General features: G+C 39.8%; 1 protein-coding gene across 1 annotated transcript; it reads right to left on the bottom strand.

Moving 5' to 3' along the window:
- Nucleotides 1-316: 316 nt before the first annotated feature.
- LOC146647898 (macrophage mannose receptor 1-like) lies at nt 317-27,693 on the bottom strand. Its single transcript, XM_085390036.1, has 35 exons — nt 27,271-27,693; nt 26,358-26,577; nt 25,093-25,619; nt 22,675-22,709; nt 17,760-17,839; nt 16,658-17,014; nt 16,250-16,420; nt 15,953-16,108; nt 15,084-15,206; nt 14,504-14,641; nt 14,229-14,411; nt 13,038-13,192; nt 12,278-12,391; nt 11,530-11,645; nt 9,844-9,992; nt 9,555-9,754; nt 9,241-9,377; nt 8,913-8,985; nt 8,603-8,756; nt 8,418-8,456; nt 7,693-7,856; nt 7,521-7,582; nt 6,948-7,048; nt 6,570-6,715; nt 6,355-6,463; nt 5,137-5,261; nt 4,552-4,575; nt 4,127-4,229; nt 3,631-3,863; nt 2,369-2,534; nt 2,101-2,268; nt 1,903-2,022; nt 1,638-1,808; nt 1,319-1,348; nt 317-1,225 (listed from the first exon to the last, which is right to left on the bottom strand). The coding sequence occupies exons 1-35, from the start codon at nt 27,691-27,693 to the stop codon at nt 975-977; spliced, it is 5,523 nt and encodes a 1,840-aa protein (XP_085246162.1). The 3' UTR covers nt 317-974.
- Between the last annotated feature and the right edge of the window lie 54 nt (nt 27,694-27,747).

The following is a 27,747-nucleotide window of genomic DNA, read 5'->3' as shown; positions in this document are numbered from 1 at the left end:
CAGAAAGGGTTGTAAGTAATGCAGAAAAGTTGGAACACCTGTAGGAATTAGTAGTAGCTTTCAAGGCTGGGTCAACCTCCATTGCTGCAGAACAGCTTTAAATTGTTGACTCATTTTGTCTTCGTTGAAAAAAGCCTGTTTGTATAATTCTGAAATGTTTATTATTTTTCAGTTTTGGTTAACCTTACATTTTTTCTAACCTCTGGCAGTTCATTACTTGCCTTTGTACCATTTCAAGCTATATATTGGACTTGAACAAATTTAATTGCAATAAAGAACTTGAAAAATTGGGGTATTCTAAAACTTTTGGCCGGTAGTGTATATAGTCTGAATATTTAAGAACTGGTGATCTACTGGAATTTTCCACACAACCATCTCTAGGATTTATAGAGAATGGTCTGAAAAAGAGAAAATATCCAGTGAGCTGCAGTTCTGTGGATGATAATGCCTCATTGATGTAAGAGGTCAGTGGAGAATGATGATGCTACTACAACTTGACAGGAAGGCAAGAGTAACTCAAATAATTTCTGAATGTATAACATGTAAAGCCTTGAAGCAGATGGACTACAGCAGCCTGTCAGCTTGCACAATAGAAGAAAAATGTTGCCTGGTCTGGTGAGTCTGAGCTCTTGTTGTGAAATTTGGATGGTATGGTTAGAATCTAATTTCAGCAACATGAAACCATGGATCCTTCCTGATTTGTCTTGATATTTCAGGTTGCTGCATGCATATATGATTGTTGACTAGGACATGCATTAAACTCCATTTACCCTACCTTTTATCCTAACCATAACTGAAATAACAAAAGCCAGCATTTATGTAACCTACATTCACAGAATATGATAATATGAGATGATTCTCACCTTTTATTTTCCAGTAAGCCATTATGTGCTACTTGCTGCCACCTCAGCTCAAATTTTTATAACATACTAGGAAATCATATGGGCCATGCAAATGAGCCCAAAATATTTAAATTACATACTGATTAAATCTCCAGTGTTCTCTTCTGCTGCATTCTCTACTAGTATACTGGTGTCAGCTTGCTCAGGCTGTGACACCCTACTACTGAAGAAGAGCGGGTTATCGAAGGTGTTAGGGGCGGGTAACTGATGACCAAATTTCTTAAAGATGAAGACAGCAGTGATTGCCACCACTGCAATCCCAGTAATGACTAACACAACTGCAGTGGTTATATAGACACGCTGATGATGAGGTAATCCAGTTTCTGTACAGAGTGAAAAAGTAGATGGTAATCAGCTAAAAAAAACATTTGTAACAATTTTACATAAAATAAATAGATAAAAGAGGTGTTACTTACGGGCTGGTGGTGATGGCGTTGGTAGTAATACTGCAAAAGAAAAAGAACAAATAAGATACTTTATAAAAAAAAAAAGTAGCTCTACTTCATTTCAAAGTAAAAATAAATTGTTCAAGATTCTTGTGGAGTAAACAGGCATTTAAAAATGGATCTAATTTTGACTGTGCACTCAAGATTCTGACCCACAAGAGGTATTTCTTTCAGCTTTTGGATTCATATGACTGTGTTATGTATGCAGTCAAAGTCTTACAACTGATTTGAATCAGCATTATAAAAAGGAAAAAAAGAAAAACACTGCAATAAATAAAGATTACTTTACCTTTTGGTGTCTTGCAGATGTAAGGTCTATAATCCCATATTTCGATATCCTTCCATGTCCCATCTGATGTACTAATCTCTCCTGTGCGCGATCCAAAGCTCATATTAAAAGGTTGACCTTCAGCCCAGTTAGTGTAACCCATGGCTGTTCTGTCCACCCAGAGCCATTCCTCTGCAGGCAAATAGACAAAAAAAAGAGATGTAAAAATGTAATTTTTTTTCCCAAAATAATATTTTTAAAGAACATAGCAAAAATAATAAATCACCTTTGTATTGTTTTTTAAACAGGCCAATCCAGAAAGATGTGAAGCCATCTTGAAAAGTTCTCAGGTTAATTTCTAGAAATTTTTGCTCAGAGGAATCTTCAATGCTGGCAAGCATTCCACCTTAACAAAACAAATCAGTTGTTAATGAAAACTACAGCAATTTATTGCATAAACGTGTCTTTCACATAGGTTGCCTACCATGTGCTACACAGGTGGTGGATGCTTCTCTCCAGTCTGTTTGCTCTGTAATAAAAATATAACAATAACCCCTGAATGGTACCCAGATATAGTTCTTGTTTTCTATTGTTGCCTCTGGGTCTTGAGGGCAAACTCCTGGAAAAATGGTTGACTCTGTTGGCAGCACATCTGTGAATGAGGTAATGTCAATGGGATCAATTAATTACATTCTTTTAAAACTGTGTTGTCAAAACAGTATCTTTCAAACTGTGTGTGTGTTTGGTCGTACCTGTAGACTTCATGCAAACACTCATTAGTGTCTCATTACAGTGAGCGGTTTTCCATTTTCCATCCACATCCATGTATACACAGCTTCTGTCCTTTCTTGGTTCATTTGTACCCCATCGACTGAATATTAAATGCCATCCATCAACATATCTGAAAGAACCATTGATCTGAAAGCAAAGATTAATGAGACAGCAGTTACCGATATTTTCTGGTTTTCAGGAATATCTGCCTTAGTAAGCTTAACTGCATGGAGGGTAAAACAGTCAATAAAAAGAGATTTCTTTCTGTTAAAACAGTTGAATTAAACTAGCATGGTGATCTATACTGCTTAAAAAAATCCTACAGAGGTTGCATAGGTAGTCCAGCTCCTTCAGGATGGCACATCAATATGTGCCATTTCCAGAAGGTTTGCTGTGTCTCCCAGCTCAGTCTCAAGAACACGGAGGAGAATCCAAAGAGACATGCAGTTACTCTAAGAGGTGCTGTTGCTCAACATGCCTTCCTCTCACAGAGAATCTCCCTGCTGGAGCAGGGATGCTGCACTGCCACACTGCTTATTTAATGAATGCCGAATTTAAGAGTGTTCTTGAGTTTGTTGGTGTTACGTGCAACTGCTTCTTTACATCACATTTATTGGTACCTTCCTTAAATGTAGTCAAGTTAGCCAGTGCTTTATAACAGTCAGCCATTTCCAACCATGATTGAGAGTACAGAATGTAAACACACAGTAACTTCAAATGTGTTTGCCTAATGCTGGAAGATTTATTGTCAAAAGGGATGGCTAGATTTAGCTGACATTAGGTAACAGGTTAATACTGGTCACTATTACATTAACGGACTATTATTGCGGCCAAAAAACTGAAAACCATCCCATTGGTGTGGTGCATTTCTAGCTAGAACGGAATCACAACATCAGCTAGCTCTAGACTTTTAATAAGAAATGTCAGCTGAGGCTGGCTCCATCCTCCAACATCCTTATATTGGATAATAAGAAGAGGATGGATCACAATCTCAGTTCAAATTTATCATGCAAAAATTGTGCTGGATAAATAACTGAATGAGTGGATAAATAACTGGACCAGTATATTTATCCATCAATGACAATTTCATTCTCATAATCACAGATTATTTAGTTAGATAAAATCTTTGTTGGAACAATTTATTGTACCCATAGGTAAGTTTTAGAATTTTTACCAGAGTCAGTTTCAAACTGGTTGACCTATTATTGAGCTATGTACTTTTTATAGGTTTTTATAAGTTTACCTGCACTTTGTGTAATCCAAACCAAAGAGGAGCCTTGAGATTCAGCGCCATGAGCTCAACATAAGCTTGCATCCACTCATTCCTCAGGCTAGCTAGGAGGGCATCGTCATTTTTACAGTACTCTGCAGCTTTATCCCAATTCATTTGTTGAGGAATAACCTTAATGGAATCATTGAGTATTTTGATGTAGTTAGTAGAAATTGTTGGTTCTGGAGAATCTGGGTGAGATGTGTCTGTTGAGGATTAGAATAGAAACAATTTTATTTATTGACTTTTTTTTACATAACAAACCTCTCTACGGTACTCTTAAAACTATTACAGCTTTTGTCAATGTGGAATCATACTCTTGATCATAGATTTTATATATCACTTATAGATATAGATATTAATTATAGGACTAAAAAAGTCAAAACATATTTTTAGTTGTTTTAGAGAGTCTGATGAAGCTGCAGCTGAGGTTGGGTGGCAACAGGCCTGGGGTTAGAAATGGACTCACCAAGATTTCGATGACAGATAAATCCATTGGTGTCATTGCATGACTTTTGAATCCATTTCCCAATACCAACCAAAGGCTTGGTATTGATCACAAAACAGTTTTGCTGTGGAAACAGAGTTGGGTCAACAGAATGATGCTATGTGGTGACAAAGGGAATTTACATATACTTCTACATACAATATACTGTATTATTGGTTACTGTCTAATCATCAGAGCAGATTATATTAGGAAAGTTTTCTTTCTTATTTTATTTAAACATGCAAACATTTGAGTGCCCTTGCATAATATATAGCTATATAAATAACAGATAAATAATTAAATAGTAGTTCTGTCACTGTAGAACTTGTAAAATACAACAAGAACTGTAAACTGTCATGCCATAAAGTGTCACTGTACTTTACAAATAAGTTTTAAAAACTACTTACCATTTGATCGTACCAATACCAATACTGCAATGTAAACACAGAGATTTTAAATATTTATACAAGAATATACAGTTATAGATTATTTCTAAGTATCTGACCCTTCACAATAGGTAATTATATTCTGTATCTACATGGTGCAAGTACACTGCTCAAAGTTAAAGAAACACTTTTTAAACAAAGTATAGCATCGAGTCAGTGTAAGTTCTGGGATACTGATCATTTAATAAGCAGAGAAGGCTGTTAATTGGTTTCAGCTGATTTGCTGTTAATAACATTATCAACAGGTGCACTAGTGAGGCAACAGTGAGACACCCTCCAAAACGGGAATGGTTTACCCTCACATTTTTTTCCCTGCTCATCTTTCTCTTTGTTTTTTCACTAGTTTTGTCATTGACTAGAGTTAGTGTCACTACTGGTAGCATGAGGCCATACCTGGACCCTACAGAGGTTGCACATATAGTTATGGTTGTTCACTTTTAATGAGTATAATGTTTTCTCAGAAAGAGAAACACAATAATTTATTATTATAATTCATTCATTTAATTATTCATTAGTTAATGTATATATTTAGATTATCCCACGTACATTATTACCCAAATTGGTATATGACTTTGGTTGTCCATCAGTCCAGTAAGTTTTCCACTGTGACTGAAATAAACCAATCCACAAGTCTGTAGTAGGTGCATCAACCATTTGAGACAGTAGAAACACTGAAAATGTAGACAAAGATTTATGGTTGAGATACAGTGGCTTGCAAAAGTATTCGGCCCCCTTGAACTTTTCCACATTTTGTCACATTACAGCCACAAACATGAATCAATTTTATGGGAATTCCATGTGAAAGACCAATACAGAGTGGTGTACACGTGAGAAGTGGAATGAAAATCATACATGATTCCAAACATTTTTTACAAATAAATAACTGCAAAGTGGGGTGTGTGTAATTATTCAGCCCCCTTTGGTCTGAGTGCAGTCAGTTGCCCATAGACATTGCCTGATGAGTGTTAATGACTAAATAGAGTGCACCTGTGTGTAATCTAATGTCAGTACAAATACAGCTGCTCTGTGACGGCCTCAGAGGTTGTCTAAGAGAATATTGGGAGCAACAACACCATGAAATCCAAAGGACACACCAGACAGGTCAGGGATAAAGTTATTGAGAAATTTAAAGCAGGCTTAGGCTATAAAAATATTTCCCAAGCCTTGAACATCCCACAGAGCCCTGTTCAAGCGATCATTCAGAAATGGAAGGAGTATGGCACAACTGTAAACCTACCAAGACAAGGCCGTCCACCTAAACTCACAGGCCGAACAAGGCGAGCCCTGATCAGAAATGCAGCCAAGAGGCCCATGGTGACTCTGGACGAGCCGCAGAGATCTACAGCTCAGGTGGGGGAATCTGTCCATAGGACAACTATTAGTCGTGCACTGCACAAAGTTGGCCTTTATGGAAGAGTGGCAAGAAGAAAGCCATTATTTAAAGAAAACCATAAGAAGTCCCGTTTGCAGTTTGCCACAAGCTATGTGGGGGACACAGCAAACATGTGGAAGAAGGTGCTCTGGTCAGATGAGACCAAAATGGAACTTTTCAATAAAATTGATTCATGTTTGTATTTTCTTGCTAAAGTGCACCGTGGTATCAGTTCTAACTTGTAGGTATGCCAGAACTGCACAACAACAGAAATTCAGTGGTAATTTTAGCTACTAAGAACAGATATCTGCAATGACAGTAAATGGACCACATAAGAGGAGAAGTTCACAAGATCTAAATACATATTTGAGTAAAATGAAAATGAAACAAACCTTCCACCTGTCTTGAAGTAATAGATGCCAATTGTCCACCTTTTTGTTTGCATTTTTCCCTTGCATCTTGCCACGTTAAATTCTGATTCTTAAAAATTATGCTGTAACACTAAAATTGAAACATGAAAAAGATCAATATAGTGTTCCAAGCACTGAGAACATATCCCTTCAACAGTAAATAACAGAAAAATTAAAAGACATGAAAGATATCTGACCTTAGAGTTAAATTTTTTCCAAGGGGGTGGACATCCACCTTTTGGGGACACTGTAGGCACTGCAGCAGTGGTGTTTGTGGGAGTTGAGCTGCTGCGCTTACAAAAGGACGCATACTCAAGCCCACAGTTGGAGTCATGCCAGAATCCTGCTAGCCATTTGAGTATAGTAAATTAATCATATAATCAACTCGAATGATTTTAAAAAATCAAATCAACTCTATCTTTAATCAGTTTTGATATCACACAAGCCAGCTATCAGTTCTTGTAGTTTATGTAATAAGCAGAATCATGATCAGAATACATGGTTGTAGAGGTGCTCTAAAAACTCTCTATGGGCTCTTCTTGTTATGGCTATACCTATTATTTCGGTACACTCACCATTATGATGTGTCATGACAGCACAGTTTTCATCAAAGTTCTTGAATTCAGGTTGATTTTCATCCCACCTTTGAAACACCACTTGAGAACCATCCATCCACCTTAATGTAAAAAGACACATGGTTTAAATATGTCTGTAAAAACTTATATTACCAACACAGTCACATACTGGTTTAAGTAAAAGTACTCTTTGCCTTCTTCCTTTTAGTCACAGTTTTTTGGTTTTAGTTATAGTACCTGAATTAAGTTAGTAAGAAAGATAGCAAACTGGAATAGTAACTGATTCATTTTACAAATATTAATTAAAAGTTAAAGATCACAAACAGAAATGTAAATTAACCACAATTTACAGTTAATATGTATTTAGGTAGTTAATAGGTAATTTTGTCTCTGTATACTAGCCATCAGATTTTATATCAAACAATCAAGATATGATTAAATGAAATTAAAACTGGTATACTCGTACATCTGGCATGCTGCCTTGCACTAAGTACTCTCTATTTTTAACATGGTGTCACATAAATTTAAGTTTATTTTGTTGCATTTAAATTTTATAAATCAATTCATACTCACTGAAATGTTCCATCAAGATCTACAGATAGGCCAATCCAAGAATTCTGATAACCTGTTGAAATCTGCACAAAAGCATGGATGCATAGTAAAACTGTCTGTGTGGAAGTTTCAGTTTGTTCAGTTACACCTTACCCATTGCCTTGGTAAATCTTTTACAAATGCCATTGCCTACCTGTTTCCATAAAAATATCCTTTCTGCTTCACTGTTGATAGATACCAGGTCACCATGCCTCTGTCTGCAGAACGTACGAGCGTCCTCCATGGCCATCGCCTTTTCATTAATGTAATACTGAGCCCCATTCCATTCTAGCCACCCATCAGAGGTCGTGTTATACTCTGAGAATAGATAAGAAATGTGCATGTGTGTGGTTCTCTGGTTGAATTTAGGAAACTAGTACTATGTTAGGAAAAAAAAAACCCACTGTAAATATAGCTGATGAGCAGATTTTAAAGTGAACAATTTTTAAGTAAAAAAAATCTGCATGTTTTTGATCTTATGCTCACACTACATAGTTCACTTTCTTCACTGTAAGTTTTATACTCATACTGTATCAATCAGGTAAACAGATGTTTTGTTTTTTTGTTTTTTTAACCAATATCTCATTATCTTACGAGACTTCAGAAGAGCAACTTTAGGTTCCTATTTATATTTTGGATTTGTTGTTGGGTTACATTAAACAATGTATTATATGAGTTATCATATATAATTCTACATGGCATTCTACAAGAAAAACAAAATTAATAATACTGTTTGGCCACAGATATTCGCCATGCAGTAAATCAGCATCCATTAGTTTCGTGTCAGCATAGTATGCCTCATGGCCTGGTAATCATAATAGAAAGTCAAAAGTCATGTAAAGATGCTGACCGCCAATGTGGTCAAATTCCTCAACATACCAGGGGTGACAGGGTCTGGAGCCGGCTTTGGGGTGACTCCTGTAAAGGTATAAAAACAAAATAGTGTTGAATTACTAGTGACCACCTCCAGCTTGACATTGTGAGAATACATGAGGCCGACAACAATAAATGTCTAGTTCAAAAATATGTTGCAAAGGAATTTTAGAACTGTGACCATGCTTTACCTGCGTGGATCTGACAAATCCAGTTATTGTACTTCTCACAGGGCACATCACTCCAAAGCAAAATGTTATCCCAATACACGCGTTCTACTTCAACACACAATTCAGCGTTATTTTTATTGTTTGGTTCTCCATCTTTCCAGTCTTGGAAGTTTACCTTTATACAAAAACAAGATAATTATTAATAGTAGTAGTATTTGTATCAGTTGTAATAGTAGCTGTAACATTATTAATGTTAATAATCATCATCTTGATCGTTATCATCATTTAGGCTACATAAACCATTGTAGAGAGTTAAAAACTGTAAACTCACCGGGGATCTATCACTCCATACATAACCTGTGTCTGGGTCAGGAGCACTAAGTCCAATCCAGTATTGATTATGCCTATAATGGACAAATGTATGTTCCAAAGTTTAATACTTGATTTAGCACTCTCTGGAGGAATGGTGCACTAGTCTGCAAAAATATGACCATCATTGAACAATCATTGAGGATAAAATGGGGGTGGCTTCTACATCAGTAATTAATTACATTGTATATATAAAAAATACTGTATTTTTAATCTTTTGTAATGATAAAAATCTATACAAAACATTTTCATCTTATGTAGCTCTAACTGTAGACCAGAAAACACTATACCAATGATTGTAGATGTTATTGTATGTCCGTAGTAAATCAGCACCGCTGTGAATGCTGACTAGGTCTCCTCCAATGGCTCTGCAGTAATCTCTAGCCTCGTACCAGGTCTTTCTCTTTTCTGAAGCCTCTGGAAAGATCTTAAACAAAATATAAGAAACTGAATTGTGATTTGAAGCTTTGGTAATATTTGTACATTTAAAACTATATACTAAACTTGGGCAGCCATCTCTGTTTTTATGTCATCCCTATTATGAATAAGTTCAATAGAATTATATACACACACATAGGGAGAGAGAGAGAGAGACATGCTGCACCTTATAACAGATGCCTCTGGATTGCATCTTAATCCATCCATCTGTGCAGTTAGGTGTGGCAGTGGTTGGTGGAGCAGGGGTTAAAGCTGCCCCCTCTGCCAGGTGTTTGCAGATGTATTTTTCCTTATTGGTACAGGGCAACACATCCCAAAGGCCAGCAGAATGCCCAGTTGCCATAGCAACACAACCCTGCACGTGACCTTGTGTTATAAAAGAAAATGTTAGCTGTCATTTGTGAAGACACCTGCCAACTATAGTTTACATATAGATCATGAGATTGTTTCATTACCTGGCATATGAGTGTTCCAGTGAGTATATCTCGCGTAGGCATTGTTGGTCCACATAAAATATTCTCTGTTTTTCAGGTTTGAGAGACCTATCCAGAAGTGTTTCTCTGGCCTCAGCCCCACCAAACTTACAAGGAAAGTATTATCCACCCTGGAAATATTTACACACGTTAGATTACAGACTGCCTGCAACTTGATACATTGGTGTGAAAAAGTGATTATCCCCTTGATGATTTGCTTAATATTTTTCCCACACTTAAATGTTTCAAATCATCAAACAAATTTTAATATTTGGCAAAGACAACACAAGTGAACATAAAATACAGTTTAACATGAAGGCGTTTATTATTAAGGAGAAAAAATCCAAACCTACTGTGTGAAAAAGTGATTGCTCCCTATTAAGCAGTTGGGCCACCCTTAGCAGAAACAACTTGTCATGGCTTTGTGCAGGCAGGCAGGAAGAGAGGACCCAAAATGCAGCACTCACAGAGACAGAAGTAACTCAAAATACTCAGCTTTATTGCTGGGAAGAAACTGAACAAAAAACTAACTAAACTGTGAATACGGAACAAACTAAACAGGTGGGCAGGCTGGCAAACAGAACACAGAGTGAAAGTGAGGGTAGAACACGACAACTAGCAGGGAAGACGCAGACACTAAATACAAGAGGTGAACAGCGCTAAGAGGAAACAGCTGGGAGACACAGCTGACGCTGATTACACTGATGAGACAGGGAGAGCACAAAGCTGAACCCACAGACATAAGGCACAGACCTACAAAGTAAACAGGAAGTACACGACAGACAGAGAGATCCAGACGAGACACAGAATTTAACAGACGCAGACTCATGAGCAGACAAAATAACACCATGGACAGACAGAAGGAACACAGAGAAGAGGGAGCACAGAATAAACACTGGGAAACCAAATAACAAAACCTAAAAACAAGAACTCAGGAAGTACTACCAAACTAGAAACCTGAAATACTAGGACAGAAACCAAAACAAACAGTCATACTTCGTAAATTCAAAAGTAAAAGTACAAAACCAAAAACACTGGGTCACCGACCCAGGACCGTGACACAACTGCAATCAAGCTTTTGCGATAACTGGCAATGAGTGTTTCACAGTTCTGTAGAGGAATTTTCACCCACTTGCCTTTGCAGAATTGGTGTAATTCAGCCACATTGGAGGGTTTTCAAGCATGAACCATCTTTTTAACATCATCCCACAGCATCTGAATTGGATTTAGGTCATGACTCAAATGTTTTAATTTGTTTTTCTTAAACCATTAAAAGGTGGACTTTTGGTGTGTTTTAGATCAGAAATGGATTAGATTAGAAATGGCTTTGAAACCTTTTCCTTTACCAGACTGACAGATGTTAGTGAACTTATTTCTCAGGTGTTTCTTTAGATTGTGGTATGGTGTGTTGCTTTTTCAGATATTTTAGCCTGCTTCACTTTCTCAGACAGGTTCTATTTAAGTGATTTCTTGATTCAACAGATCTGCCGGTAATCAGGCATGAGTGTATTTAGTGAAACTGAACACAACTTTACAAAAAATGTGGTTAATCACAGTTAATTCGTGATTTAACAAGAGAAATCAGAAGGGGGAAAACACTTTTTACACCACTGTATATTACCTTTTTTTATGGTAAAAATTTTAGGAATCATAAAAACTTTTTTTTACCCAGTTGAAACATCAGCTAAATAAGAGTTTGAGCTCTTGCAGTCATCGTTGGCTTCATGAAACGTCTTTGTCTCAATCCCTACAAAGTAGCAGTAGGATCCATGTCTTTTCCAACCCTGCATCGCAGAGAAACAACAGTTGAGGAACTATTCAAGCCTGTCGTTAAATGCTGTCTTTGTGTACATATCTTTTTGTGATAGCAAGAAGAAAGACCCCACATGCAGAATCACTCTGCATCAGTGTGACTACTTCAAAGTCAAAGTAAACTTTATTTTCATCTCTGCTATATACAGAACAGTATATAGCGAGACGAGACGACTCCAGTTACATTCAGTGCAAAACACAAAAATAAATATAAGAAGAGTAAAAAATAAATATACACTTTAAGACTTGGGTAAAATTTTAAATGTACAATTTAAAGTTTGATAATACTTTGTATTATCCTGAGATAGCTTACTCCACTCACTCCACGTGCTAATTTAATCAAGAGAATCTGCCTGCTTTTTTTTCTTAATTGTTTTTCCTATAAACAACATCCAAATACAATTTATTTGATTAGGTATCATATCCCACGTGTATGCTGGTTTCCCAGCTATTTCTTGGACCACAGGCACAAAAGTAGCTTTAGACATTGTGCCATTTGAAATATACAACAGCCTTTACAAAACAGAAACAGATAACAGAATGTGTGCATTCAGACCAACCAGATGCAGACATTCTTTGGAAAATATATGAAAGGTTCACATACAGTTTTGCAGCCTGCGTTCAGCTTCACTTCATCTCCAGAGGGTTCAGAGTCACTTGTCTTCATGCAGATAAAGCCATGTTTCTCATCACACACACGGTCAGCCCAGTTTCCATTCTGCAAGAATGAAAAGAACAAAATATATGTGGAAACTGAAATTAACAAGAGATAGACAGGCTGTGGTGCATATCATAAAACAAAAGCCTCATACTCTTTGATATGACTGGGTTTTTATTTTTATTTTTTTATTGTATTTCTTTTGTTTGTTTCAAAAATCATGTGAATGCGATAACTCAAAGAGGAAGTAACATAGGACTTTCAAATTCATACCATAGGTTCATCTACTAGCAGGCTGAGCAGTAGCAGGGCAGCTTCCAGAGAGTGCTAAATCATCTTTTTGCTGTGAAACTGATTTAAATTGCCTTCCTAACAATCCTACAAGAAGTTCCTGCATAACATTTCCTTTTTTATGTTTATGATGTTGAAACAATACATTTCTCACACTGTTAGAATATAGTGGAAATATGTGCTTATATACATATGTGCATAGAAGAGATTTAAAGACAGGTCCCAGACTAAACATGTGGCAAAGGTTTTGAAATTTACTTTGGCCAATATGTGTATACTGTATGTTGTGAAGTAAGGTGTGATACATAGCTGCATAGGTTTAGAGAGAGTGTTCTTTAACAGAACTGCATAGTTTTACAGAAAAACACTGGTGTGTCATAATCATCAATAATCACTCCCACACTGTGCACCTTACCTCCCCTCTGATCAGAACACAGTCTTCTTGTTCAGAGGTGACAGTTGGTTCCTGAGAGTCCCAGCTAGTGTAACTCACAGGAGAATGATCACTCCAGACAAACAGCCTCTCTCTCTTCCTGTCATTTAGTCCAATCCAGAGTTCATCAGTGGATGCTGCAGACAGAAAATAACATTAATTGTTGTATAATTTTCTTGATACATTCTGCTCATTTGCTACTTTTTAGTTGTTACTTTTACATCTAAATTTTAGACTGTTGCTAATTGTTGTCTGCCAGAATTGCTGGAAACTTTATCATATGTGAGATGTGCAGTGATACAGGGATCAGAAAACAACAGGAAGTGATTAAATGCTTATGAAGAGATAGGCATAAAGACCTGCCAAATTATTAGTCGATTCCAAAAACTAACAACTGACAAATGGTCATTATTATAAAGAGGAAGTCTACCTGTTGGCAAACAGTTGGAAATGACTATTACCTGTTGTCAGAGAACTGCATTTTCTTAAGTTGGAGGAGAGTTGTACATTGAAACTACAGCAGTAGACCTCTTTCCTAGGAAAAGATTGCTCACATTCTTATGAAGTGTGTAGCTATAAGATGTTCATTAATATCTGGGTTTGGTGTGTCTTTAACTTTTGAGTGTGATGTTCAACCCAACTTAGACATTTGGAAAATAAAGGAGAGGCAACTTCTTATGACTTAAACACAAGCTGAAAACTTCCTGGAACTTTAGCAATAACTTATGTTGGTGTTGTTTCTGGATCAACATAATAATATTGGTCCAGGACTGAAATTGCAACTGACCAATCACATTGTTATGATGTCATAGCTTTTCAACTTGGAAAAGAAAAGGGAGTGGTTAGGATTAGAGTTGGGCATCAGTATGTGATCGTGGTTTGGGTAATGGGGTTAGGATTAGAGTTTGGTGTGCGATGTGATGGTGTTTCCACATCGCAACACTATGACATCACTGCAATGTGATTGATAACAAGCAACGTTAAACCTGGACAAACATTACTTTGGTTGATCCAGAAACATACCAACATAATCATATTAGATCGTGCCTCAAAAATATTTCATTTTAAAAGGGCAGACGTGTGGGGAAATTACCAACAAGATGGATATGAAGTCTTGTGTGAAGATTATGTTGAAGGAATGCAAATGGTGCTCAGAAGTTTTTATTGCCATACCATATCCAAGTTGAGAGATGATGAAGCTTTGGTCCTCCACATTACGAATGCTTACTAGGTCTCCTCCTTCTTTACCGCAAGCTTTCTGAGCATCAGACCATTTTTTTGTTTCATTACGATAAAGGTAAAAGCAGTGGCCATTGTAGGGGATCCAGGGTGCTGTACAAAATCCACTCTCGGGAGCTATGAACCAAAAGAACAAAAGAAGAAGATCAAAGAAATAGAGTCAATCAAGTTTTTTAAGAGAAGGGTAGAGAAGGGATTTTTTTCTATACCTTCAGTAGGTGCATCCAAAGGTCCTTCACTGTAGCAGATGTATCCCAGTTTCTTGTTACATTTTGAACTTTGCCAAGAAAACTGAACAGCGCCATCAATAATTCCACACTTATATCCTGGATTAGAAACTGGATGTCCTACAGAGCAGTGATGGTAAATGAAACTTGTCACTTATGAGATGAGACTCGGCAACTTTCCATTCACAGGATTCTCAAGATATTTAGAAGCATGGTGTGTATTGTGTATGAGCATTTTAGTTTTAGTGGAAAAGAAGTAAAGGCCTATGATTTCTACCCAAGAGTGACAAGGTTATGTGACACACAACGCCACCACAATAATTTAGCAGTGGTTGAAATTGCTGACCAGTAAAAGGTTACAGTGTGGCTAGCACACCCATGTGGAAGAAATTTATAAGAAATAGGGAAAAAATTATTTAATTGCTAACAGACAAGATTTCTTATATAAATAAAACAGATGGCAAACATGATCAAGATGAATTGATGAGATAATTTAACAATAGTAAGATAAATTATCATCAGAATGGTAACACAAGCTCCTGAAACTTGAAAGTAAACTTACCTGAATCCCAATTCAGATATGCATAAGGATTCCCATTAGACCACTTCCACACATAATCTAAATCCTGGAAGCTCAGTCCAACCCAGAGCTTGTACTCCTGTCCCCAATTTGCCCCTAATAGTGCTGTCAGTAGAGTTTAACAGACAAAAGAGACAGAGAAAACAAAAGTTACCAAGTGTAATACTCAAAACATAATCATCAGCTGGAGCAGTGTCTACAGTCTACAGACCACATATTACGTTATCATTTGTTTCATGGTTTTGCAAAATAAACTGTTTACGGCAATATTTTTTAAATCCTTTTGATGGTCACTGTAGTGGCTATATTAGTTTCTTAAAGTTCTCTCTTTCTCTTATATTTAAAATAACTACACTACGGATGGACAAGCAACTGTTTTTACGCGTTGTGGTTAGCAACAACGACGGTAAACCCAGCGTGCCAGAATATGCATAATATGTGTATTTTTAGGTGCTAAAAAATAAACCTTAGACTCAAACGTTAGAACAGGCTTTTCCCAGCAGCACGCCGTGTAATAAATACTCACAAAGAAAATGGTGGCCGTTACAACTTATGTCTAAACCCTAACACTTGACTCCAGGTACACAACGCCCAGCTGAAAACACTTCAAGCAAGTTGAGTGTCCCAAGATTCACAGAATTGACATAAAAATTAAAATTTTTGTGATATATATATATTTCGTTGTTGTGATGATAAATGTCTTAAATTGGAGTACAAAATTTTGGTCACATCGCATAGCCCTAACACAGTAACTTTAATGTTTCAAGTTTTAGCTATTTGTCAAACCTCAGCTTAAATGAAATGTTTTGTTTTCAATATATTCAGTGTAGTGTGGAGACTTGTCTCCTTACCTGAAATATAAGCCTGCTCATGAGGATTGCTGATACTGAGCAGGGAGGCACTCTGCTGTTTGCAGCTGGCATCAGCCTGATCCCAGGTCAGCGCTGACTGTGTGTTCAGCTGATAAGATGCTCCTGTTGTAGGGTCTTTGTTCCAGGTTTCTTTGGCTGTGACACAAACACAGTTAAGGTATTATAGTGTTACACTGAACTTGTACCTCAAGATGGCGTTCCTCAACATTTAAATTTGGATGTCCAGGTTCTGCTTATTACTCTGAAAACCTGTATTAGAATTTGTTGTGTACTTACAGTTAGTTGGGCAGTAACCCCAGAGTTCATGATCATATTTTGTTTCAACCGCACACCATTTACGGTTCCCTGGAGAGTCAAATGCAGTGCACTCCGAATACCAATTGCTTTTGTAAAAGAAAGGAAACATGCACGGCCTCCCAGCTGCATTTCCTTCAATGGTGTAAAGTTCTGAAGGACCAAAATAAGGAAAACATATAAGAAAAGAACAAAGAATAGCTTGAATAGTTTAAGCAAAATGATACTTATCATTTATCAACATCTTGTAATCATTTGACACACTATCTTTGCATTACAATTATTTTGGAACTAAATATGAAAATCTACAAATTTATTATGCCACTAATATTATTTCCATAAAAGTTATCATGAATTACTTTACAATGTATTTTTATTTATTTCATTTACCTGTATATGTTCTTGTGCAAGCACCGCTGGAAGTCCCAGAAATTGTAAGGTGGCTATTGGGCACAACTTTATTTGAGAGCACGGCTGTGTTATCGGCAGTGAGGTCAATGTAAAGTTCTTGGCCTTTGAGAGCGATCACAGTTTCATTCATGCATTCCCACTTTTGGAGCTCACTGGTTTCATCACAATCATACAGGTTTACTTCACTGCCCACAGTTTTTCCCTGAACACCCAGGCACTTGTTCTTATTCTGAACCAAAAGTCGATCCCCAGATGTCCAGCGAATGTCATTGCAGTGGTTATTTAATTTTACCAAACAAAAACCAGTGGCCCTGTTAATTAGTTGAAATTGGGAATCTGTAGAGAAAAAAATATTGAAAAACAGTACTGTTGGAGATGTAAAAAATAAAGAATAGGTTATACAGGATTATAGAGAAATAGAGGACATAACAATCTTACATATAGTACAGATAGGCAGGACATTAATTATGCACGATACTCTGTAAAAGGCTTAGGAAAAAAAATAAAATTAATAGTTGGATTACAGTACCATTTGAAGCCAAACAGACAAATGTTTGGATGAGAAGTACAAAAGCTGTAGAAGTTATCCTCATTGTTAGTATTCCCATTCCTATGTCTTATATTTTTATATGAGCTACTTGCACAGGACCTAAACATGTGATTAGGTCCTGTGCAATGATTGTCGACCATGAGTCTTTATATATCCTGTCTTGCCTCATCATGATGAGTGATGTTTCACAAGAAGAAGGGAGGGAAAGTTACTGTGAATTTTGCTAAGGACAACTGAGCAAACAGTGTAGATAAATAACCTTGAAACTCTTTGGTTGAAATAGTAAAAGTAAAATATTAATTAAAGTTAAAACTTCACTTTATAGATACATGTAAGTGAACTCTCCAACTATGATAGATACAAACTCAAAAACTCAACATAAATTTGTGGTGTACAGTATTTTCCCTAAAGAAAACACTAACAATAAAAATACAGAATAGTTTGTCATGTAGTCATCTGAGTAGATATCGACATGAAGCTAGGATAGGTTTTCATCATCTGAGTGATTCATCAGTTGTGTTAGAAAGATACAGGGACTCAGATTGTGATTTAAGTGTTGCGGAGTTGCAACAGTTGCGGCCAGAGTTGTGTCTTCAGCCAGTAGTTTGACTCTGAGGGAAAAAATAAATCTTGTGTACCCCATTGCAGTGTGAGTGTGGTGGTCCCTTACTGGTCAATATTAGAGCTTACCACGTTCTGGTACTTAAGCCATTTTGGGCCGTACATAACATAAGCATAGCCAAACATGATTCACATCTGTTCCGGAGAGCAGCTATTACTGATAATTACAAGCATAGGGTAATTGTCATGAAACAGCTGGGGCAGGCAAGATGTAAGACCCAAAATGCAGGACACTCAGACAGAGGAGTAAACTCTAAGAGGCTGCTTTATTGCAGTTATAGGACAAAACTCCGAAAACAATAAACTTGCAAAAAACAAGCTAAAACTAGAAACTAAAACTAAACTCTAAGAAACCTGGAGACAAGAGACTAGGAGCACAGAGGGAAACACACACACAGCCTGAGGGGCGACACAACACTGACAGAGAGAAACACAGGGCTAAAATACACTGAGGGATAACAAGGGAATGAAACACAGGAGGAGAGCACAGCTGGGACTTATCACACTTGACGAGACTAAGGGGAGACAAGGCTAGAGACGTTGGCTGTATCCCAATTCAGGGTCTGCAGCCTTAAAGGCTGCATTTTAAGGCCGATTATGTCACCGCGACGCAACGAAGGCTGTCCCAATTCGAAGGCTGCTCGAAATGCGGCCCTCAAATGCGTCCTTAATTTCCCTGAATTTTAAGGACGTACGCGGCCCTTGAGGATCATTGAGGCTGCGTACTTTAAGGCTGCAGACCCTGAATTGAGATACAGCCACAGGCTGTGTCCAAATTCAAGGCAAGGCAAGTTTATTTAAATAGCACAATTCAACAACAAGGTGATTCAAAGTGCTTTACAGAGACAATAAAAAACAAAAACCAATAAAAAGCATGATTTAAAATGAAGCATCTGGTGGTACAAAAGTTAAATTGTTATAGTGGTTGTATTGTTAAGCAGTGGGCATCTGCATAGACGTGTTTTTTTTTTTAAATTAAAATAATCGTAAACTAGCTTGTAAGGTGGGTCCCACAGTTTATCCTATATTACCGCTTCCATACAGCCAATTTTGATTTTTGCAAATTAACCTTTTTGTGATATGTTGTAGGGAACAAAGACCAAAGGGCTCATTTTATTAAAACAAGGAGAAAATGATCACCTCTTCACTGGGGTGAAGAATTCAGCCACTGTGGCATGGAGGTACAAGAATAAATCAATTTACACATCATATTCATATGAGTACAGTTTTATTAACCCTCATGCTATTAAGTAACGGTCCCCAACCATTTTTGTGCCATGGACCGGTTTAATGTCAGACACGGAGTGGCCTTTAAGGTGTCGTGGAAAAAAACAACAAAATAAAATGATAGGACCAAGACAAAAACTGTGGTATTTTGTAAATATAACAATAAATGTGAATTCACTGTGTAATTGCGCAACTTTATTAGCAGCATCCTCCTGAAAATGCACGAACAACATTGAGAGTAACATCTTCCTCTCTGCCCTTTAACGCTCTCTGGTCGCTATGGTAACGTGTAAATATTTCTTTCGAAATAAGAGACACAACTACAACACGGGAAAAGACCCAGGGAAACCGAATTAACAATAAAAACCCTGAAAACCATCAATTTCACAACCGAGCCTCAACTCTCACGGCCCGATACCAAACGACTTGGTATCGGCCCAGAAATTGTAAGGTGGCTACTGGGTACAACTTTATTTGCTGTACAGAACCTGTGATGTCCAGACGGTATTTGTCTTATGTTATCCTGTGCAAACTTTTGGATTTAGGGATTAACATAGTTGCCATGGTTTCCTCTCTTCTCCTATTTGTTGTGTGTGATCAGGACAATTCTGGAGAAGATGGGCCTGCAGGGGAAAGTCACCGCCTTGCAGGCCAGAAGACATGGGATAACTTGTGTTATCAAGAAGATAATTCTTAAGAACACACTTTAATAAATGTGCAATTACAAAGAGTTGTTTTGTTGTTTTTATTTCGCTACTGTCTACTCTTTGTCTACTCTTCCAAAATTACTAGACAGTCAAGCAATGGCACTGGATTCGCCACTGACACCAGGTGAACTCCAGGAAGCGCTAAGTATGCCCAATAATAAGGCTCCAGGTCCAGATGGCTATCCTGCAGAATTCTACAAAGAATTCTGGACAATTTTGGCACCAGTATTCCACAGAATGTTGCAGGAAATCAAGAAAAATGGCAGACTACCACCAAATATGTATTCTGCCAACATTAGTCTCCTGCTAAAACCAGACAAAGACCCTTTATGTCACGGATTGCCGGGGCAAGCCGTGTGGAATGTAGGAAGGACCCAAAAGGCAGCAGCTCTGGTGCAGGTGAGTGTTTATTAACAGGGGTGGGTAAGTACAAACAGCGGTGGCGACAAAACATGAAACTGGAAACCTAAACTGGGTAAACTAATAAGACAAACCAGAACGAGGATGCAGGGAGGTCCGGAGAAATACATATGGGAAGACGCAGGGAGACCAAGGGGAAACAACACAGACGAACCAGCAATTACTAAGACAGAAAATACAACTTAAATACACTCAGAGAACACAGGGAGATTACACACAGGTGGGAAACACAGCTGGGAGTGATTAACATAACGAGACTAGGGAGGCAAACTGAAAACACTCACATAAGACGCAGACCTTCACAATAAAACAGGAACACACGGGCAGAACAGAGTAAACACTAAACAAAGGAAGAACAGAACCAAAATCGAAGAGAAAACACAAAATGCTGGGTCAAAAGGACCCAGGATCATGACACTTTATTTCCCTCAAGCTATCGTCCAATATCCCTTATAAATGTAGACCTCAAAATAATCTGCAAAGCTCTCTCAAAAAGATTAGAGAAGATAACCCCCCTTTTAATTCATCCTGACCAAACTGGTTTCATAAAAGGCAGGCACTCATCAACAAATACACGTAGATTACTTAATTTAATAGACTACTCATGCAGTAAAAACACTAAAACCACAATATTATCTGTAGATGCAGAAAAAGCATTTGACAGAGTTAACTGGAAATTTTTAATTGCAACTTTACACAAATTTGGTTTTGGAAACTCTTTCATAAACTGGATAAGAATATTTTATAATTCCCCAACAGCTTGTGTCAGAAAAAATGACCAGACATCCTCCAGCTTCTGTCTCCTGAGGGGCACCAGACAGGGATGCCCACTCTCCCCTTCACTGTTTGCAATTTTTATCAAACCACTAGCAGCAGCATTTAGACAGGCTACAACAATTAAGGGCATAAAATGTAAGAACGTAGAACATAAAATCAGTCTCTATGCGGATGATGTATTGCTTTTTCTCCAAAACTCACAAACCAACCTTTCTGAGGTAATTACACTAATAAACAGGTTTTCAAGAGTTTCAGATTATTCAATTCATTGGTCAAAATCTAGAGTTCTTCCCATTAACTGCTCCTTCCATAATTCTTCTTCTGCCCCACTACAATCTGGAAATATTAAATATTTAGGTATTCATTTCTCTCCTAAGCTTTCAGACTTAACTAAATTAAACCACATCCCACTTCTAAAGAAAGTACAAGGCGATCTGACTAGATGGAAATCTCTACCCATATCACTCATGGGAAGGGTCGCCACTATAAAAATGATGATCTTGCCAAAAATAAATTATTTATTTTCAATGATCCCAAACAAACCATCACAAGATTGGTTCAGATCTCTTGATTTGTATATTTCTAAATTCCTTTGGAAAGATAAACCCCCCGCGTATCAGCTTAAAACCACTACAAAGAACCAAGGATAAAGGAGGACTAGATCTGCCTAACGTTCAACAATACTTCTTAGCCAACAGGCTTCAGTTCATCTCAGGATGGTTAAAACATACCTTCTTAGATGAGCCCTGACTAGATGTTGAACAGGCACTATGCAATAATCTAGAGATTTCAGACCTACCATTTATCAGCTCAAACATCAAAAGACATGAATGCTTTAAAAGCATCAACATCAGCTCTTCTCTGACAGCATGGTGGGAGTTTCTAAAAAATAACGGAGTCTTCATTAATCCCATGCCAACGTACACCTATCTGGAATAACCCTGACATATTACAAAACAATAATATGATTAATTTTCCAGATTGGAGTTATAAAGGAATTAAATATTAGAAGGAAAAGACTTTATTCCGTTTGACAGACTAGTTATACAATTTTGGATCAACAAGAAAAGATTTTTAGAATATCAACAAATTAAATCCATAGTAAAAAAGAAATTTAACCTCGGTCAAGTTGAATTACAAACACCACCAAGTGCGGTACATTTTCTTACTCTTAAATCCCCCAAATTATTGTCTAAAATATACAGAACACTTTCTAAAATAGATGAATCAATATCCCTTCTTATTGCAAAGTGGGAAGCAGATTTATCAGTCAGCCTAGACCAAAACTTCTGGTCTCAGGTATGCTTAAAAACCTTTAAATTGATTAGAAATCCCAGTCTGCAATTAAAAACAGGTCATTTTTAAATTATATATATAACCCCTTTGTAAACCCTGTTCACTGAAGTCTATTTACCAACATAGATAAAGATATCACACATAAAAATACACACAGAAACATTGGAAATCAGTTTTTGGCAGGCAAACACTTTTTGGCACAACACCCCGGCAATAATTCATTCGCTGAAATTATTCATGAAATTAGCTAAGTAATTCCTAAATGCGTGTCAATTAAAGAAAATTGTTTGATTGTCTCTGATGAGCCTAAGGTACAAAACATGCCGGCGATGATGATAAAGTCTTTCTAGCTCCTTTTGCTTCTAGCTGCATACCCAGCCTTCGAGGATCCTACCTACATGACGTAGGTAGGATCCTTCGGAGCATCCTTCCCCTGAATTTGGACACAAAAACAGACATGAGACAAGGGACCGTCAAAGTAAAATGAACACAAGCACAGAGAACACCTAAACACTGGAAGAAAAATAACACAAAACTCTAAAAAATTAATAAACATAAACACGGAGTTACCAGACAGTAACAACTGCAAAAATTACCCTTTCATTTTGCTGACCATCAGATTTTGTTGTAATGCAAAATTGTGCAATTATTTAAAAAGTTAGAACTCTAAATGATATAAGTGCCAGTGTCCTCTACAGCGGTCTCACAGCCCAGCATAAAAGCTTCCTGTTGTGAGTCAGAACATTGTCAGGAATAGGGAAGGACGTAAAATTCTCAGTAAACAGTATCAAACTTTCTCAATTTATATCTGCTACTTCCTTATTGGGTTTAGAATTTGTAGTTTAAGATTTCAAACATCAGTGCAGATAACCACAAGCTGTGATTTGTACTCAACAATCTCTGTATCAGTGATGCTTGTAAGTTTAATGAAGTTAGCAAATACTTGCTCAATAAAACGGTTTTGAACATTTAACAGTCTGATAAAGAGAAGACTTTGAGCTAGTTGTATGTTCTATGTAGACCCATTGCATGTTTCCTCGAATCTCTGCATCAGAGGTGGCGAGGCTGAAGCTAACATGTCCCATTGAGCTCCAATAGCGGTAATTTTTACTCCCAAGTTTCAAAACAACATCTCTGGTTTTCTGTTGTAATAAACACTATTGTGTATACATGTCAAGACTATTAAGATTGCTGATAATGCACTCAAAAAAGATAAAAACAGTTCTAATGAGTACTAAAATAAAACATGTTACAAATAGATCCTTGACATATGAAACTCTTCATCTACAAATAGTGTTTGATGTGTAAGTAAGTGAAAGCTGTCTGGATTTAGACTTTCAATTAGATCTTTGTCTTCTGTGACTTGTGTCATTATAAGTTTAAATTGGTAAACTACTGCTTGTAAAAACACTTCCGGATTGTTTCAAATGTTATGGAGTGCAAGATAATGGCTATTTTACCTCCCCCCCCCTCTGTAGCAACTCTACCCTCTTCTGATCACAAGTGATGTACTTGTGCCCTCAGACATGTCAGAGTTACCATCAAATAGAATGACTTGGCCCAGTGATTAATACTTATTCAAAAAGGGGAAGTTCCTATTTTTAAATGATACTGTGGAAAAAAAACTTTCAAGACACTACTGTCAAACTAATAATCTGTACTATCCAAATAGCATAATGGAAGTCACATTATTTGGAATCCAAGCTCCACAAATATCCTCTCCAAAGAACTTAATTGTTTAGGAACATACATCAAAACTTTATTTAATGGCAAAATATTGTAAAGGTCAGTTTTTACCAAAAAAGAACCTTTGCTAAATTAAAGCAAATTATATCATTAAAGGTCTTAAAAACTGTTAACCATTAATTTATCATCTCTCAGATGGTGTCAGGGCTCTGTGTGCGGGCAGGCAGAGATGAGGATCCAAATGCAGGACTCAAACACAGAATTGAAACTCAAAAAACCTCAGCTTTATTGCTGGCAGAAAAACAAACATGGAGTGAGGATGGAACACTGAGACCAAGGACACACAGGCATAATTCTGAGGGTACGACGCGACACTGAGCATGGGAAAACACAGGGCTTATATACACAGGGTAGTAACGGGGGAATCGGCAACAGGAGGGAGACACAGCTGGGAGAGATCAGGGCTAACGAGACGGGGGAGCTAAGCTGCACACACTAACATAAGACAAAGACTTTCACAATAAAACAGGAAACATGAATTACAAAACAAGCATGCAGACTTTACACTGAGAGACAGACAGAATGACACATGGAATCTGAACTAAACTAAACGTGAGATATAACTGAGAACAAATCCTTAAGCACGGATAAACAGAAACAAGAAATAATCATCATCATCATCACTACGAGAAGAAAACAATCCATGAAGCAGAAATAAACCAAAACATAATAAACTCAAAATACTGGGTCCAACGGACCCAGAACCGTGACAGTACCCCCCCTCTAAGGGCTGGCTCCCGACAGCCCCAAACAAAAAAAAAGCACAACAAAGCACCAGGCCAGGGCGGGCGGAGGGGGTCCAGGATGGAGGGACAGGCCCAAGCAAAAAAAAACAAGGAGCACCAGAGTCCAAAAAAACGCAGGAAAGCATATCAAAAACAAAACGAAACCAGAGCTCACCAAGAGTCTACAAAAAAGTCCAGGGGGCCGACCGTGCACACGGCAACGGTGGCGACGTGCGAACAGTTCTGGAGGCCGACCGTGCGGACGGCAATGGCGGCGAGGAAGCAGTTCTGGGGGCCGACCGTGCGGACGGCAACGGCGGCGAGGAAGCAGTTCTGGGGGCCGACCGTGCGGATGGCAACGGCGGCGGGAATGCAAGCCTGGAGGCCGGCCACGCGGAAGGCAGTGGCGGCAACAGAAGTCCGGAGGGCGGCCACGGTGGTGATGATGCCCAACAAGCGGCCTGGCAGATGACCGACAATGTGGAGGTGGTAGGAGGGGACCCGAAGGCTGCGTGGCCCCTGCAGCCCCAGGCGAAGCGGAGGTTGGATCAGATGAGGCAGAGGCTGAAGCCGAAGCTGGGCCAGGCGACGCTGAAGCGAATGCGGAGGCTGAACCAGGTGAGGCTGATGCAGAGGCGGGGCCAAACGAAGCTGGTGATGCGGGAGCTGGACCAGACGACGATGAGGACGCGGGAGTGGACCAGACGAGGATGAGGACGCGGGAGCTGGACCAGACGAGGATGAGGACGCGGGAGCTGGACCAGACGAGGATGAGGACGCGGGAGCTGGACCAGACGACGCTGAAGCGGATGCGGAGGCTGGACCCGGCGAAGCTGAAGGCGAAGCTGAAGGCGAAGCCGGACCAGGCGAAGCTGAAGCCGGAGCCGGACCAGGCGACGGCATGGGTGGAGACACGGAGGCTGCAGCTGGCGTGGATGGAGACACGGAGGCTGCAGCTGGCGTGGATGGAGACACGGAGGCTGGACCAGACGAGGATGGAGACACGGAGGCTGGACCAGACGAGGATGGAGACACGGAGGCTGGACCAGACGAGGATGGAGACACGGAGGCTGGACCAGACGAGGATGAAGCGGAGGCTGGACCAGACGAAGCAGTGGCTGGACCAGACGAAGCAGCTGATGAGGATGCTGACACGGAAGCTGGGCCAGGCGAAGCAGGTGATGAGGATGCTGACACGGAGGCTGGACCAGACGAAGATGATGATGCTGATGATGATGCTGATGATGATGAGACCGCAGCGGGCGAGGATGATGAGACCGCAGCGGGCGAGGATGATGAGACCGCAGCTGAAGGCTGGACGGGCTCCTCGGGCCCCCCAGCTGACGAGGGAGGAGGCTGGACGGGCTCCTCGGGCCCTCCAGCTGACGAGGGAGGAGGCTGGACGGGCTCCTCGGGCCCTCCAGCGAGAACAGTCTCAGGACCAGTGGGCACAGGGGCCCCTGGAACACACAGGACAAAACCAGCAGGCGCACGGGCCTCTGGCAGGGACAGAACAGGACCAGCAGGCGCACGGGCCTCTGGCAGGGACAGAACAGGACCAGCAGGCGCACGGGCCTCTGGCAGGGACAGAACAGGACCAGCAGGCGCACGGGCCTCTGGCAAACACATAGCAGACTTCAGCCGCCCAGAGCATTGACTCTGCTCAGGCAGTGACAGCCGGGTGCAGTCCTCAGCTGGGTTCCTAGCCTCCAGGGGTCCAGAGTAGGCTGAGGGCTGAAACTCAGCCTCTGGGGAGGCCCTGGAGCGCGTCACAGTCTCTGAACTGGCCAGCTTTTTAGGAATGATTACATTATCATGAGGTTTGTTGCTCTGCTTAGAACAAACTGATGAAACACAGTTCCTTTTAGATTGATTTGACTGAGCTTGTTGTACCGGGGTAGCAAGTGACACAGGGTGCAGGGCTAGTGGCTGCTGAACAGGAGGCTGAACTGAGGGTGACTGAAACAATGGTTGGGATGACGACGGTGGTGGAATTGGAGACTGAGCTTGAGGCCGGGCGGCTAACTGAGCTTGAGGCCGGGCGGCTAACTGAGCTTGAGGCCGGGCGGCTAACTGAGCTTGAGGCCGGGCGGCTAACTGAGCTTGAGGCGAAAATGGTGGTGGTGGAGTTGGTGTCTGGGCTACAGGCGGCTTCTGAGCAGGAAACACAGGACACTGAGCTACAGGTGGCTGCTGAGCAGGTGACACTGGAGACTGAGCTACAGACGGCTGCTGAGCAGGGGACTGAGCTGAAAGCGGACGGGCAGCTGACTGAATAAACATAGCTCCAGAATAAACAGATCCAGACGGAACAGTCTTAACTCCTGGATCTGAAAAAACATCAGGCGCACAGTCTTCTGAACCAATGGGAAAATAGTCATTCTTAAAACGAAAACTCTTATTTTCCCGAACCGGAGAAACACGAGCTGTAGTGTTCATGTAGCTGGCGTTCGCAGCTTTGGGGGAAACAGTCTGTCTATCCCTTGACAAAAAAGGCGAATGAAGGGAGACTCTGTCACTCACCCTAGGCGGTTGTTTGAGCTGAATCCCAGGCTCCTGCTGGAGCTGTGAGTGCTGGCTGCGTGTTCGCTGCCTCTCTGTTGAAGAGGGAGCGGCGCTGGCGGAATGTGACGAGGGAGGACTCTGCTGTGGCTGCTCCTGCTGTGATGTGGAAATGCTGGGTGAGTCAGGCGGCACGATAATAATCCCTAACATCTTGTAAAAGGCTTGTGCAGGCGTGAGCTGATTGCTTGCAGGCTCGTAGTAATCCTCCCGGGACCGGCTGGAGCGTTTTCTGCGAGACCTGGGCGTCCGCGGGGAGGAAGCAGACGAGTGGGCCGAAGGGTAGGCTGCCAGCGAGGAACGGCAGCACGGAGGCCCTCCAAGCGCTAGCCGAGTCCCGTCAAAACGGGAGCTGCGCTTCCACGGTGAGTCCGCTGGATCCATTACTGGTCGCGTCGTTCTGTCAGGGCTCTGTGTGCGGGCAGGCAGAGATGAGGA

The sequence above is a fragment of the Rhamphochromis longiceps genome, linkage group LG18, assembly GCF_057381845.1.
Source record: "Rhamphochromis longiceps isolate RC_006_pf linkage group LG18, R_longiceps_female_GT1.1, whole genome shotgun sequence".
Taxonomy (NCBI): domain Eukaryota; kingdom Metazoa; phylum Chordata; class Actinopteri; order Cichliformes; family Cichlidae; genus Rhamphochromis; species Rhamphochromis longiceps.
This window is presented reverse-complemented; position numbering and strand designations above follow the sequence as displayed.

Bases quoted from the DNA above. Each gene is read 5' to 3' on its own strand.
- LOC146647898 (XM_085390036.1), bottom strand. From the start codon at position 27,693: ATGGATCCAGCGGACTCACCGTGGAAGCGCAGCTCCCGTTTTGACGGG. The intron at 7,583-7,692 runs GTAGGCAATGGC...GCTTTTGTGCAG, and splicing joins GGATATTTTTATGGAAACAG to ATTTCAACAGGTTATCAGAA. The intron at 4,230-4,551 runs GTAAGTAGTTTT...CTGTTTCCACAG, and splicing joins GGTATTGGTACGATCAAATG to CAAAACTGTTTTGTGATCAA.